The 16,142-nt window shown below is 42.0% G+C and overlaps 1 protein-coding gene across 2 annotated transcripts; it reads left to right on the plus strand.

The window, feature by feature from the left end:
- The first annotated feature begins 1,599 nt into the window (after positions 1–1,599).
- prrg2 (proline rich Gla (G-carboxyglutamic acid) 2 (transmembrane)) lies at positions 1,600–15,900 on the plus strand. Of its 2 annotated transcripts, NM_001006770.1 has the most exon segments (8): positions 1,720–2,029; positions 8,637–8,745; positions 9,914–10,077; positions 11,136–11,181; positions 11,270–11,396; positions 11,754–11,909; positions 13,987–14,187; positions 14,683–15,900. In NM_001006770.1, coding segments are annotated over 7 exon segments (651 nt in total). In that variant the 5' UTR covers positions 1,720–2,011; the 3' UTR covers positions 14,018–14,187; positions 14,683–15,900.
- The last annotated feature ends 242 nt before the right edge of the window (positions 15,901–16,142 follow it).

Below are 16,142 nucleotides of genomic sequence, written 5' to 3' on the forward strand. Positions count from 1 at the left end.
GCCGGCTGGAGTTGCCACTTGAGTTGCATATCCCCACCCGTTGGTGGAAGACCCCAGGAGGTGCTGATCACCCGGGGGTAAGGACTCCCTCAAGGAGGAGGGGGGAGTACAGGAGCAGTTTAATAAAAATTTCTTTTTCTTTTGAGAGATAATTGTCCTGAGCATTTCTGAGTTATGTGTGCAATTTCTTACAGGAACAAGGACTTTTGGGACTTATACCAAGACATTGGGGTGGTGGGAAAGGTAAAATTGTGTTTACTGTTTCCTTCCTTAGTAATACAGGTTTCTGCGCAGACACCGCGAGGAACTGTGGAAGAAGTGATTTGGTATAAAACATGTGTGGGTAAAATGTATATGTTTTGGTTAAAGGTATGTCAGCCAGGAGGTGACATTTTTTTTGTCAAGGGGGAGAATGTAGGGTTCCCCAAAATTTGGGTCCCCTAGGAAGGTTGCCCCCAGGATAGACCCCAAGGGAGGGTAGTACTTTAGTAGTGGGACACCTTGGGTGGTTGGCACTATAAGGGTTAACAGGGAGTTAGATCCCCTGCAGTTCAATAGTTAGGCCACAGGGTGCACACAGTATATAAGGTTGTGCAGCCATGTGCAGCCAGGTCTTCCTGCCTGGGACCCCTCTGGCTAGAGGATAGTGACAGGCTGGGTCTAGTGAGTTAGATGTGTGTTATAGACCATTCTAGGAGTGGTAGACAGGAGTATTTAGCTGGGCAGCTTGGCCCCACCAGGAGGCAGATGAGATTAAGATCTCCCAGCACTGATAGCTGGAGTCAGGGATACAAGAGCTAGGAATAGGAGTGTGCCTAATCTGGGGGATAGCCGGTTGACATTTCCGGGGTGAGGTCTCCAGGGGGTGTCTGCTCGGCGTGAGTACCGGGGGTAGCCCTAGAGAGGGTATCCCGGCGTGAGTACCGGAGGGAACCCCAAAAGGGAGGGTCATTTGGCTGGAGTGTGGCCGGTATCCCAAGAGAGGGGGACTTCAAAAGCCTAGAGAAGGTATCCTGACATCCTCTGTATCCTGTGTGCCAAAGCTGTCTACCACTCTGCCAATAAACACAACACTTTATTCAGCATTACATCAGTGTGTGTGTGTATCACTCCTGGAGGATCCACCTGCCTGGTAAGCAACTACCCCAGGGAGGGGCAAGGTACCAGGGGTGCTGGGATCCCCTGAATAGGAGCATAATACCAAGGTCTCAGGAGGGGAGTTATAGTTCATCCTATCCCCATCCTGGGTGGAGGCACGCCAAAGTACAAAGTAATAGCTGTTCCCCATAATAAGTGGGGCTCAGGACTCCTGGAAGTGCCAAACCAGAGTAATTCAGCGGGTAGTGCCACATCTAATCATAAAGTGGGCTACATGTATATTAGGTGGTTCCTTGAAATGATATTTTATTTCAAAATAAAAAGGTTTGTAGTTGGTAGCCTAACTCCCCTCACCCCCTGGGAAATCTATTCCTGGCACAGCTGCAGCCCCAGGGTTCCTACACTAATCCTGGCATGGGCACAGAGGGGGGGGGGCTGCCTGTGGCACTACAGCATAGACAGAGCTATGGGAGCCGTTGCAGAGGGAGAGTCCCAGTTGGAATGTACGCACCTGCCCCCCGGCCCTTTATACGACGTTCTACCTGTTTCCCAGGCGGTCACATGACCCTTCCCCCAGCCCCACCCCCTCCCGCCGCTACCTGCGCTACAGTCAGCTGGACACCTTATCAAAGAGCGGCTGGGGGCGCCTGGGAGAGAGAGCGGAGCGTTCAGCCCCTGGGAACCAATCATCAGCCAGTCCCTGCCTATCTCTGCCAGCAGCTCATTCTGTACCCCATGGAGCAACAGCCTGCGATCTAAGCGCCGGCCGGCCCTGTGCATGGACATATATAGTAGGAATGAGCTGTTACCTATAGGCGATCGCACACACCCAGTGGCACCCGTATAACCCGTATTACCTCCCATTAGCAGGAAGCAGAAGAAGCGCGGCCCCCGGGGGGGATTCTATACATTGATGGCTGCTGCTGATCTGGTGAGTGATTGCCTTGGGTCGGTAAGCGACCGCTTGTTTATTTGTAGGTGTCTTTACGCAGAGGGGTGTGTATCTGTCCCCAGTGTGTATTGATTCCTCCCCCACCCCCAGCTAGAGCTGAACTACCACTCTAGTCATCCACATGCTGGCAGCTCACCTAAGTCTTATTATTATAAAAGTGTCGTTTCCTGCAAAGATTCCCACACAGTCTATGTCCTTGAATGAAAAAGGAGAGAGAAAAAGGCACAGCCATAAAAATAACTTGGCAAAAAGAAGGCTTGTTGACATGGCGAAGTTGCCCTTTAAACTGAACTTAGTCAGTGAGGGGGTTGCTATAAATTGTCCTTAAGTCGTTTTTACTCTCCTCTGGCCATTTTTTAAGACCTAGAATAACAGTCACAGGGTTTGGTTTTGGTTAACCCTTTGTATCCTGGGGCAGCATGTCACCCAGGGATTGGGGCTATTTCTGTACAATGGGGAGGGGCAGGAAATACAAAACATTTCACCTTTAAACAATAGATTTTGTATCTTGTGTAAGCAATAAAAGGCAAATAAACGAAACAGACACAGCATTAAAGGCATTGTATGCATTATAGGAGCAGTAATGCTATAAAACAAAAGGGTTTTGTATATATTTAGTTAGGGGCATTGAAAGCTGACATGATATGAACTAGGCAGGAAATTCTCACCTGAGTACTTTTGCAAATTTAATGAGTTGTTTTGAGAACGAGAAGCTATAAAAAGCCTTTTTGCAAGTTTTATCTCTAAGGCTGATGCCACACGTGGCGTTTTTACGCTGCGTATTTTCTCAGCCTAAAAACGCCGCACAAGCCACACAGCCCCTGACTATGGCGTTTTTCAGCCTAGTACTGGTGACGTAGCAAATCCCGTTTCCATGGTGCTAATAGTGCAAAATAGTAAAAAACGCTGCGTATTTCAGCTAGGTCTGGCAGCTGCCTTTGCGTATACATAGGAATAGCTTGCTGTGCAAATACTGGCGTATTTCAGCTCACGCTTGAAAAATCCGTGCTAAGGCGTTTTCTAGCGTATTTACGCCTTTTGTGGTTTGCTTTCTATGGAGGATGATATCGGGCGTTTTTCAGCCGCTGAGAGAATTAGAAAATACGCAGCGTAAAAACGCCACGTGTGGCATCAGCCTAAGGATCTCTGCAGAAGTGTCAGATGAGGGGATTAGTTCCCAGGGGTATCCAATCAGAAGCCTCCTGCATTGCAATCCCTGTGCCCCAGCGCATTAGCGGGGATGAAGCAGCAGCTCCCACTGTTGAATACTATGACTTTAGTATATAACTGGTGATTAACAGGCGTTGGATGTCATTCAAAGTTTTCTACAAACCTGTATAACATATAAATACATATAAAATAGAGCTGTTTTTTTTACTTGGGAATTTTACCCTCTGATTCACATAAAATCATTGTGCAGCTGTACAAATACAAATGATTGTACACTGCAAACAGTCAGTGACATTAAAGGTGGCCATACACGCACCGATAATATCGTACGAAACCTCGTTTCGTACGATATTCGGTGCGTGTATGGTATGTCGGCGAGTCGACCGATATCGCAGGAAGCTGCTGATATCGGCCGACTCGCCGATCGGACCAGTTGGAAAATTTTGATCGGGCGCCATAGAAGGTGCCTGATCAAAATCTCCCTTCAGCGCTGAATCGGCAGAAGGAGGTAGAAATCCTATTGTTTCTACCTCCTTACCTGCCGATTCAGCCCTGAATGGTGTGTGGCACATCTGACCGATCTGATGGTCGCACGAAACATCGTCAGATCGCCACATGTATGGCCACCTTAAAGTGGTGACATATTTGGTGTATTATGAATATGCCCCTTATATTTCTACCACCAAGAAGTTGCTAGAAGTGAGCCGTCTCCCAGTGATCCAGCAGTGTCAGTAAGGGAAAGTATGGACCTGCCTAGGCAGAACTGTCAGCCCCTTTGATATTGTTTTGTTTTTTTTGTGAGCCACTGGTATTTTTACCCCCCCATGGGGTCTGAGCAAGGGTGTGGTCAGGGCATGCAATGGGTTAACTAAAATCACACCGTTCCCAGAGGTTGATTTCCCTGCCCAGGCCCTAAGGGAAAACTTACCTTTGTATAAACAAACATACAATTCTATTATTTCTTCTAATAAACATTAATTAAGGGGTCAGATTTTAAAAGGGTAACTCCAGCTTCCAAACCAAAATTTGTTAGAGTCTCACACAACATAGAAACACCTAATATACCTATCACTGCAACCTGTTGTTTCAAAAAGTATGAATAAATACTATTTTTATATGCTGAAATCCAGCTGCAAAACAGTTCTTCGCTTTCTGCATCATTTGAAATCCTGGCAGGGGAGGAGGGACTAAAACATTGATGTTACAAATTGTAACTTCTCCACACCTTACAGACAGCATGCAGGAACTCATAACCAATAATGCATTGCACTGCAATGTTCCTTTTTGACATCACGTTTGCAGGGAATTATGGGATTTGGAGGATGCAGAAGAGTCAACTACTGTGACATTTTGTTTGAGTCTCAAAGTAGTCAGCCAGATCAGCAGGGAACAGGGGTCGGGGCTTCGGGAACTGTTCCAAACCATATTATTAATTGATGTATATTGCAAAGTTACTTGAAATTATGTTTACTTTTCAAAAAGCTTAAGTTGTGTTTGGGTGGAGTTCCCCTTTAAATTTATGAAAAGGTTCTTTTATTTTTTATTATGGGGGGGAGCTAAAATTAGTTTTCATATAATTTACTACTTTTAGCATCAACTCTTTCCTTCCCTAAAATGCATAAAGCAAGCAAGACTTATAGACGCCAAACATTTTTGTTGGGGGGTGGGTGTTTGGCCCCCCCCAAAATTGTGGGGAACGTGACCTTTCCAATCTTGGCGCTATGTATTTATAGGCACTGTCCAGTGGAAGGGTGTATACAAATCACAAACAATACTGATTGCTTCTGAAGGTAAAAAGAGCTTACAATCAATATATACCTACGCTCGGACAGGCAAATGATGCCCTATCTGTCCAGAACTCGAATGTTTATAGTATATCCATATAATACACATGAGCCATGTCCTGTAAATTGTATCCTTATAAAAGAAGTTTAGTGATGGCACCAGTTATAATCGGTGCTTAGTGATGTAATTTGCATCACATGACTCACTGAAACTCATGTATATAAAAATAATGTACCCCCTGTTGTAGAATATGAGGATATTAGTAGATACCTCGGATTGCATGACCTGTATAAAAGCACCTGACCTTCATCCTCTTGCCTTTATAGGCTCCTCAGTGACCCCCTAATATCCTCATATTCAGCAGTAGAGGGTATTCCATATAGCAAAGGCCCAGATATTACAATGAGTGACTTACTGCTGGGCCCATTCTAATCGGTGTAGGACTCGTGCCATAATAACCCTAAAACTCTCCATGTTGGAGAATGTGTAAGTTATCAGCTCTTGGTAAAGTCCACTCTCTGTTTGCTTTTCCTCTGAGACAACACAAGGTGTGACAGTGACAAATGCTTTCACTTTTCCTTTGTTTGCTCAACTCTGCTATATGTTCTGTCAGCAACATGTCCAATAGCAACATAACTGTTAGGACTACACCCGGGGAGCATTTAATATATATATTTATAACTGGAATGTTGGTGCACATTTCAGAGGTTTTCTAAAGGAAAGGGTGTGAGCTGCAGTTTGTAGTCCATGTGGCATGCCTCATAGGAAATAATAAATCCTATTTTTAGTCTGCAAGACTGTTGGTGCTGATAAGTTGCTTAGAGTTGTACACCTTTAAATTAACTTTTAATATAATGTATTATGTGCTATTTTGAGACAATTTGCAATTGGTCTTCATATTTTATTTTATTTGCATTTTTTTTTTAATTATTCAGCTATTTGTTCAGCAGCTCTCCAGTTTGGAATTTCAGCAGGTTTGCTGTTAGTCCATAGTGCATAAGAGAGACGCTGACTTTTTAATGTGCTTCTCCACTTTGGTGTTACTCCTTGTGCAGAATGTTAGCATTGGGACAAAGGAAGCAACCATTTTAGGGGGCAGGTTCAGGCCTGCTCTCAACTCGATCCTCCACCCCCCCATCCCCAGACCAATATTACTTCCACTTGCATCATTTATGCTGGGGCCCCAGCATTAGAGAACGAACCTGGATTCACAAGAAAATGTATTACAGTTTGCTATTTCAGTTGTTCTGTGGTTGCTAGGTTCCAATTTAACTTAGCAACTAGGCAGTGGTTTGAAAGAGACAACAATATGAATAGAGGAGAGCCTAAATAGAAAGATACCATAAGTAATAAAAAAATAATGATAATAAAATAGCCTCACAAAGCAATGTTTTTTTGCCTGCTCTGGTCAGTGATCCAGATTTGACAGCTGGAAAGAGTCAGGAATGGAAGACAAAAAAAAAAAAAGGAAGATCAATTAAAAAGGTGCCATTCTATAACATACTAAAAGTAAACCTGAAGGTGAACCATCCCTTAGTGGAAAAGCTATTACTAGGCAGCATAAAATTCATGTATAGTATGAATGGCCACAAAGACAGGTGTGATTGTATTTGTTGGACTGGGTTGGTGGGACACCAGAAAAAAAGCTGAACCCTGGGGTGGCAGCCCTGGACCCCCCAGTCTAACGCTAGAAATAATGCCAGTGCAGAGGTTCAGCAGCTCTATAGCAGTACTGATCTAGGCCTTCAATGGTGTTTACTGCAGCTCTCCCAATTTTTAAACTGTAAAGCTGGCCATACACATGCAGATTTTATTTCTATCAAGACTAATGTTAAAATATTGATTGTACGTTTAAATGCAATGATCTAAAACTAACATTCAGACTAAAATTGTAGGTTAAAGCCACTATAACATTAGATCTCAGCCTTTTTCCTTGTACGGGTATGGGACCTGTTATCCAGAATGCTTGGGACCTGGGGTTTTCAGGATAAAGGATCTTTCTGTAATTTGGATCTCTATATCTACTAAAAATCATTTAAATATTGAATAAACCCAATAGGCTTGTTTTGCCCCCAATAAGGATTAATTATATCTTAGTTGGGATCAAGTACAGGTACTGTTTTATTATTACAGAGAAAAGGGAATCATTTAACCATTAAATAAACCCAATAGGGCTGTTCTGCCCCCAATAAGGGGTAATTATATCTTAGTTGGGATCAAGTACAGGTACTGTTTTATTATTACAGAGAAAAGGGAATCATTTAACCATGAAATAAACCCAATAGGGCTGTTCTGCCCCCAATAAGGGGTAATTATATCTTAGTTGGGATCAAGTACAGGTACTGTTTTATTATTACAGAGAAAAGGGAATCATTTAACCATTAAATAAACCCAATAGGGCTGTTCTGCCCCAATAAGGGGTAATTATATCTTAGTTGGGATCAAGTACAAGGTATTGTTTTATTATTACAGAGAAAAGGGAATCATTTAACCATGAAATAAACCCAATAAGGCTGTTCTGCCCCCAATAAGGGGTAATTATATCTTAGTTGGGATCAAGTACAGGTACTGTTTTATTATTACAGAGAAAAGGGAATCATTTAACCATTAAATAAACCCAATAGGGCTGTTCTGCCCCAATAAGGGGTAATTATATCTTAGTTGGGATCAAGTACAAGGTATTGTTTTATTATTACAGAGAAAAGGGAATCATTTAACCATTAAATAAACCCAATAGGGCTGTTCTGCCCCCAATAAGGGGTAATTATATCTTAGTTGGGATCAAGTACAAGTTACTGTTTTATTATTACAGAGAAAAAGGAAATCATTTTTAAAAATTAGAATTATTTGCTTATAATGAAGATGGCCTTTCCGTAGTTCGGAACTTTCTGGATGACGGGTTTCCGGATAAGGGGATCCAATACCTGTACAAGAATAAAAGGGAGGTGGCCAATCCAGTTATGTTATTTTTGGTTTTACCTGTCCTTTTGAGGAATCTAATGAACTGACCCTTTTTGGCTGAAGAATTGTTATTTGTCGAATTTTGTTCGATCCAGCTAAGTTGGCAAAGCTATTACTCATTTTTTCACTATAAAATGATCTGGATTTCAGCAAGAAAAAACTCCAAATTCAGCCAACCGAAGTGAAAAATGTATAAAGTTTCTTTAAGAAACTACCACAGCTAGAAAAATGAGAATGCTAAAAAAAGAATGAAAATAGAATTTTATTTTTCTCCTAGCCAAAAAAAAGGGGAAGATAATTTCTTTTTTTTTTTTTTTTTTTTTTTTAAATGCCCAATAGTGTTTCATTCAGGCATTATGGCTGAGCTGTAGGCTTACATGCATTCTGCTTCAGCATCTGCCCTCTTTCTTACTCTTGTGTCACCAGACGTTATTCGGACTGCAATTCCCAGCATGCTTTAACTATTGATTATATGTTGAAGAAGGTACCACCCACTAAGCTGACCAGTTGCTATAGGTTACTGCCCAGGTGCAAATTTGCCCAATCAGTTATGGGCCCTTTTTGTCCAGCTGCAGTTTAAGCAATGAAAGCAAATGCCTGATTGGTTGCCATGGGTTACTGAATCGGTGAAGTCAAAGTATATATGAAATCCTCTGTTTCTATTGGGCAGGACATGATGTGGAGAGGATGCTTTTTGTTTCTTCAAGCAATTGTAACTGCCAGCGGCTTTATCCTCCCAGGCCAGAAAGTAGCACCGGTACAAAACCCAGAGAGAGGAGGTGAGTTCATTTTCTGATCTCCCTGTCACCCTTTCTTTTCCCTTCTACATAGCACAGTGCTACAGAGAATATCCAGTCTGTTGTTTTTCCATAGTGTAGGGCTGGGCTCCTAGGGGCCACTACATGAAGACTAGTTGGAGAGATGTGATTTGACAGTGTATTTGCTGTTAGAAACCCACCCTCGAGCCATTTAATATGAGTTTTGGGGGTGATCTGTTTTGAGCTCCTAAATATTAGGATGTATCTTGTATTGGTTATTGGTCACTAATATAAATTATGTATATAAATCTGTGTGTTTAATGTATACACCTATTTATTGCACGGTGCTGCAGAATATATTGCCACTTTATAAATGTGTATAATTAAAGTTATATTATTATTATTTCTTTATATAATATATGATACTATACCTTCCCACATTAGTCTACATTTTTTTTGTCTAATAAAGTATATAATTAATGTACAGAAGATTATAAAACAATAAATATCATCTTAAATGAGATTATGAATCACAATTATGAACTGAATCTGTTTATAAATGTATAGTTGTTCTTTTTATGATATATATTTCATCGATCCAGGTTTATAGATTCAGTATAAAAATCTGCATAAATATAGACTTGGGAGCTGGCTTGTCATTGGCTGCGGAAGGGGAGATTTCCTGCCAGGCGATGAAGCACCCCATGTTTCAGAGCCCTTTAACAGTAAAAGGGGACATAAACCCAAAATAAAATATTTGCAATAGACATTAAGTGCACTATTTCACTACTATTTGTTAGTATACCTGCAGTATCTGCCTTTCCATTCTCTGCCCTGGTGGTTCCGACTTTTGAAACTGTGGAGCAGAAGCCAGATGATTGAGGCCTGGAAGCCTGCAAGTCTGACTTCTAATACATTGTTTTGAGAGGCAGAACAAACAGTTCACAAGGGACAGATACCACTTTCAATTTCAATAATGTTTGGAAATCACCTCTTGTAAACCATTCAAATGTGTATTGACAAAGGTGTTTACAGTTACATTTTCTAACCACACATTTTTGCGGTGTCCTGTGTTGCAAGACCCAGAAGGAATAAGGCCCCTGTCCCGTAGAGCTTACAATCTCAGGGTAGTGTACATTCAGATGCTTGTCACTGCCTCCTTGCTAATGCGAACACTGATTTTTTGCAGTTTTCCTGGAGGGTTCAGAAGCCAACACCTTCTTTGTCCGTAGGCTGCTGTACAACAACTGGGACTTTGAGTTGGTTACACCGGGCAATCTGGAGAGGGAGTGTTACGAGGAAGTGTGCAACTACGAGGAGGCGCGGGAATGTTTTGAAGACGATCAGAAGACTGTGAGTTAGCTGCAGCCAAAACGTTCTCACCCTAACCTGCTCACTTGCCTTGTGCATATCACGGTGGTTTGAGGCAGCCCCCCAGTAAATAAAATGACTAACCGCTGGACCCCAGGCCAGTGCTCCTCTTGCTGAATAATGCACCGGGCCGGTTGTATTCTCCAGTGAGCGCCACTCTGTCCTTATTGAGCTCCCAGGGATACCTTGTGGCTGTCCCATCTGTTCTTCATTTGATATATAGTAACATGTTCAATTTGTACTGTGCTACACATTCATTGAATACCAATCTTACTGCAGACCATGTTAACCAGTTGTGAGCTTGCGTGCTTGTTATTAGCTGGTTGTAATGTTAAACAGTTTTGAAAGATCGGTGTGTTATTTAAATCGGACAAACGCTTGAGGCCTTAAGGCTCTCACAAAACTATAATAGTATTTTAAAGGAGAACTAAACTCCGAAAAATTAATATGGCTAAAAATGCCATATGTTATATACTGATCTTATTGCACCAGCCTAAAGTTTCAGTATCTCAATAGCAGGAATGATCCAGGACTTTAAACTTGTGACGGGGGTCACCATCTTGGAAATGTCTGTGACTCGCATGCCGAGCAGGCTCTAAATAGCTGTTGAGAAGCTGAGCTTAGGGGTTGTTGCTGATGCTACAGGGCTGATTATTAAATTCTGATACTAATTGCACTGGTTTCTGAGCTGCCATGTAGTAATTATCAGTATTTATTACTAATCAGCCTTATACTGTTGCATTTATATTCTGTAAATAGTATATCGTAAATTGAACCCTAAGCTCAGTAAGTGACCGCAGCACAGAGTATGTGCAGGGAATCAGCAGAAAAGAAGATGGGGGGCTATTGGGGCATCTTTGGGGGCACAGACCTTCCCTGCTAAAGGGCTGTGGTTGCCCTGGGCTGGTACAGAAGCCCAAAACTTAATGTACAACATTTCTAGCCTACTTCTTTAGTTAAGCTTTAGTTCTACTTTAATAATGGCAATATTTTGTCATATGGCAGCTTCTTAATAATTCTGTTTTGTATCTTTTTTGCAGCAAACCTTCTGGAAAACATATAAACACAATGGATCAGGAGGGGACCGTAAGTATGGTGCAAACAGGCATTTTTGTTGGTTTAGATTCAGGGCCAACAGTGTGCGTTTTAAGCCTTTTTTTTTTTATGCCCACAGCTTCACCTTCGCTTGATAAGGCTGGCTTGATAGCGGGACTGGTAGCTGCGCTGATACTCCTCATTATGATAGCAGTATTGATCATGTACTGTGTGAGATTCAGAGCTAAAGCCAGCGCCAGAGGAAGGTAGGCAGCCATTGAAGCAATAAAGACAATGAGCTGGGTTGTGCCTATGTGTTTGACGGTTCCCTACGGCCGTTTTTGCCATTTACCCCTCTCCAAGTCTGTGTCACTGATGAGTTATTTATCAGAAGGTGGGTCTAGGAGGAAATATGGGAGAAAAGAGAAACAGACCAAAATCCATAATGCTCCTACTTCAACCCCCCATAAAGATTATTTGTTGCCCTGCCCTCCTAGAGTCAGCTGTCCCTCTAGCTACCCACAGAGGCCAATAATTAATAACATATACACAGTGCTCTCACGCATGTATGGATAGATGTATTTATAAATATGTTTGTATAAAAAGAAATTCTTGGTTCCCAGGCCGCCTGTGAATCTTACAAGTAACTTACCTGCATCAGAAGATTTACCTCTCACCCAGCTGCCCATACCGGACCCCAGTGCTCCCGGGCTCCCTAGCTATGAAGAAGCATTGGAAGCATCGGGCACATATGACGCGCCGCCGCCGCCCTATCAAAGGTAATGGCTTACTGTTTTGCACATTATGCTTGCTACCTAGGAAAAAAGAAATCCTGACCTTCCTGTCATCAACGTACACTAATCCAACAATCCACCATTCTAATGCATTTCTGCAACCTGCCACTAGGTGGGGCAAGTAGAGAAACCATTTCTAAAATCCCTGGAAAGTGGCATGGTGCAAAGGCTCCAGACTCCAGGCATAATTTTCTCGCCCTTTAAGACAACAACTTTCTAATCAAAATGAGAGTAGAATTTATTACCAGGTGTTTGCACATGTAATCTTTTGCACATGGCACATTGCATTTTGCTGTTCATAATTTGCTGCAGATTTGTAGCTTGCCTATTGGATAGAGCACGGCCTGTGTTAGGCAGCTCTCAATCCAATAGGGACTGCCAGGGAGAGGAAATTAGGCGTCCACCCTGTACCTGTCCCATAACTTGTGCATTATAAAGCTTTAGGAGCTGCAGGCCACAATGCCTTATGGCAGACATTAAGGATAGGGCTTGCTTGCGCCTTCTGGATCTGCACTTTGCTCTCATACCAGTTTTTTCTGGGGTGCAAGTGTTTGTTAGATAAACACTCAAGGATGTGCTCTTGTGCACCAAGGAAAAATATATTACTCCTCTGGTCTTTAACTCAAAAGCCACGGGCTCCTTAAGATAGCTTGGATGTTAAGGTGGCCATGTCTGACCGATATCTGGCCTCAAATTGGCCAGATATCGATCGGGCAGGTTAAAAGATGTAGTCGGATCGGGGGCTGTATCGGCTCGTTGGTGCAGTCCCCAAGCCGACTGCCCCATTGCTGCCATTATAATTCGATCGTTTGGCCCCAGGGCCAACGATTGAATTAACCTACATGTAGGTGGGGATATCGGGTGAAGATTCGCTCTCTTGGTGACCTCGCAAAACGAGCGGATCTTCATGTGTATGGGCACCTTTACTCTCAGTGGATCCTGACAAATGCCAGAGAGGCTGTTGTAAGATCCCATAGACAGTCACTACTTATTGGGCTGGTGGGGGGCTGTTTGGGCCTCTGTGTACTGAAAATGCCTATTTGGAAGTCCAGGCCTAGCTACGGTTGTTTGTACAGGTATGGGATCCATTATCTAGAATGCTCAGGACCTGGGGTTTTCTGGATAAGGGATCTTTCTGTAATTTGGATCTCCATTACTTAAGTCTGCTAAAAATCATTTAAATATTTAATAAACCCAATAGGCTTGTTTTGCCTCCAATAAGGATTCATTATATCTTAGTTGGGATCAAGTACAGGTACTGTTATATTATTACAGAGAAAAGGGAATCATTTAACCATTAAATAAACCCAATAGGGCTGTTCTGCCCCCAATAAGGGGTAATTATATCTTAGTTGGGATCAAGTACAGGTACTGTTTTATTATTACAGAGAAAAGGGAATCATTTAACCATTAAATAAACCCAATAGGGCTGTTTTGCCCCCAATAAGGGGTAATTATATCTTAGTTGGGATCAAGTACAGGTACTGTTTTATTATTACAGAGAAAATGGAATCATTTAACCATGAAATAAACCCAATAGGACTGTTCTGCCCCAATAAGGGGTAATTATATCTTAGTTGGGATCAAGTACAGGTACTGTTATATTATTACAGAGAAAAGGGAATCATTTAACCATTAAATAAACCCAATAGGACTGTTCTGCCCCAATAAGGGGTAATTATATCTTAGTTGGGATCAAGTACAAGGTACTGTTTTATTATTACAGAGGAAAAGGAAATCATTTTTTAAAAATTAGAAATATTTGCTTATAATGGAGTCTATGGGAGATGGCCTTTTCCGTAATTCAGAACTTTCTGGATAGGGGATCCCATACCTGTACAAAAGTCACCCTAAGATTCTGAAACCATGTGCTGTACTTTTGTGCACTTTTGGCTCTATCACCAAAGGTACAATTGGAGAAAAAAAGGGAGAATACCTGCCCTAACCTCGGACTAGATGTATAATGTTTTGGGCATGTGTGGCAGCCAGAAAATATTGTGTGAGTAAAGAGTGAATGCATCTTCTGACTTTCTAAAAATCTTCTTTTAAATTCTCTTTTTAGAGGATCCGCCAGATCGAATCAGCCGAGCTGAAGAAGAAAAAGTCAGGACGTGTGTGTGTGTCGCTGCATGTGTGTGACCAGGGCCTGTATGAGACTGGAAGAAAACTTCACCAGCTTTGGTTTAACTACGATTCACAGAATCCTCAGTGCAAGAGAGCCAGCTTTAAACTCCTGGTCTGAATGATTTGTATATTTTTATGGGTTTTTTTTTTTTTTTGGTTTTTTTTTAAATAATTTGATGGGATTGTCCTTTCTGCCAAAGAGAAAAACCACTGACTCTAAAGCGACCTTTCCATGTATTTTTTATGTAAAAGAAAGAAATCTGCGTAAAGTGTTTCTCGGATATTTCTCTGCTGTTAACCTGTCACCTTGTCGGTCAGCTGTGAATCTGCCACCCTGGCCCTCGGCAGAAATAAATGGCAGTTACAGGTTAACAAGAAGCCTCACTACGTCTATAGAAAATATAAGGACCATCTTCCAATTAAATGGAAATCTTTGTCCCTCCAGGTGTCATTCAACTACAGCTACCAGAATCCCACCGATACTGTAATGCTGCATGTTCTTGTTTAAAGGGGAGTTATGTAATAAAAAAGGCTGTACATTTGCCCAGGAGCAGTAACCCATAGCAACCAATCAGCAGGCAGCATTTACTGTTCACCTATTTAAAAGTAAAGCATATGATATTGGTTGCTATGGGTTACTACACCAGGGCAAACTTGGTGTCTTTTTATTGCATATGGGAGTTAGAGGACCCCAGGTCCCCCTGCTGGAACATTAAAGGTAAGTCTTGGCTACCATGGGCGAAATGCCTTCCCATTGGCAATAAAGTGAATCGCTTGTGGGAAGGCATATGTGGCACTTTGTTTTGCAAAGTTGCACAAAGTCTCCTGGGCAGGAAATTTTGTGTGATTCGGGAAATGAAGTCATTTTGTGGAGATGAGGCGGCCACGGTAGCCAAGATTTAACCACGGGCAACTAATCTCCCCATGTGCCACTGCCCTTACTTATGTGAAAGCAAATATGCAGAGCAGGGATATTCTGAGTCAACATTAAATAATGTCCTGACTCTTTATATGATACCTTAATAGTATATTTAGGGAATATTTTCCTTTTCCCCCAGACTCTGATGTGAGGGGCAGAGGCTGGGAAATTCTTTTGACTCTGGAGTGGTATGACTTTTCATTGTACTACAGGGCAATACGTGCTGTGTGTGTTACTATCAATACCTGCACTGAGCCCGCTGGGCAGAATGGCATCACCTCTGGTTCACAACCCTCTAATATTAGTTTTTAAGTTTAGTTTTCATAGGTCAAGCAGCATCACAATGTAGCCCTTTAGCAGTTGGACTGATCCCAATGTTGAGGGATGCTATGGGTTGCTTTGGCTACTCAGGGGGGTTTACTGACCTGCTTGTATAACTTTGTTCAGCCTTGTACAAATTTCTTTGATTTGGAGAAGCCCTACTGCAGTCCAGTCCATAAAGATATTGTATGGGGGAATATGGGCCGACTTCATAGAAACACTTGGTCCTGTTTCTGACAAATGCCCTACAAATTCATTTTGGTAGACACTGATATACATGAAATGTATTATAATGTCCCCCAGCACAAATGAGAATAATGGGTTAATGACCACTAAGTCTCCTCCTGTGGCTTGTTCTAGTACAGTTGCTTATTGCCCTTAACCCTGTTTGGCTGCCAGTGGACTTCACATTCCAGTTCTGCTATGACCCAGTACTCATAGCAGTGACAGGGGCTGCACAGCCGATTGATATCAGGAAAAGTTCTGTTTGGCAGACGAGCCTATTTGGGGTGCTGTTACTGCCTGTGACCCCCTTGTTTGTTAGAGACACATTTCATTGTACTAATGCCTTAACTAAATTTGTATTTTTAAATAAAGTTAATTTGATAAGAAGTTGATGTGCTGTGTCTTTACTTTGTCCATTTATAAAATGGCCTGTCTCTGCCCTTTCAGTTCTTTGCCAAAGGCATATACTGGCATGGCCAGCTGCACTTCTGCCTTACCTTAGCATGCATAATAAACCTTGAAGTTAACTTTTTGGATGTTCAATTCTTAGCAACTCTTTATTCTGCTTTTATTTTATGTGTATAGTTTTTGAATTATTTCAATTATTTGAATTATTGTTCAAGTTTTAC

This window comes from Xenopus tropicalis, chromosome 7 (genome assembly GCF_000004195.4).
Source record: "Xenopus tropicalis strain Nigerian chromosome 7, UCB_Xtro_10.0, whole genome shotgun sequence".
Lineage (NCBI taxonomy): Eukaryota > Metazoa > Chordata > Amphibia > Anura > Pipidae > Xenopus > Xenopus tropicalis.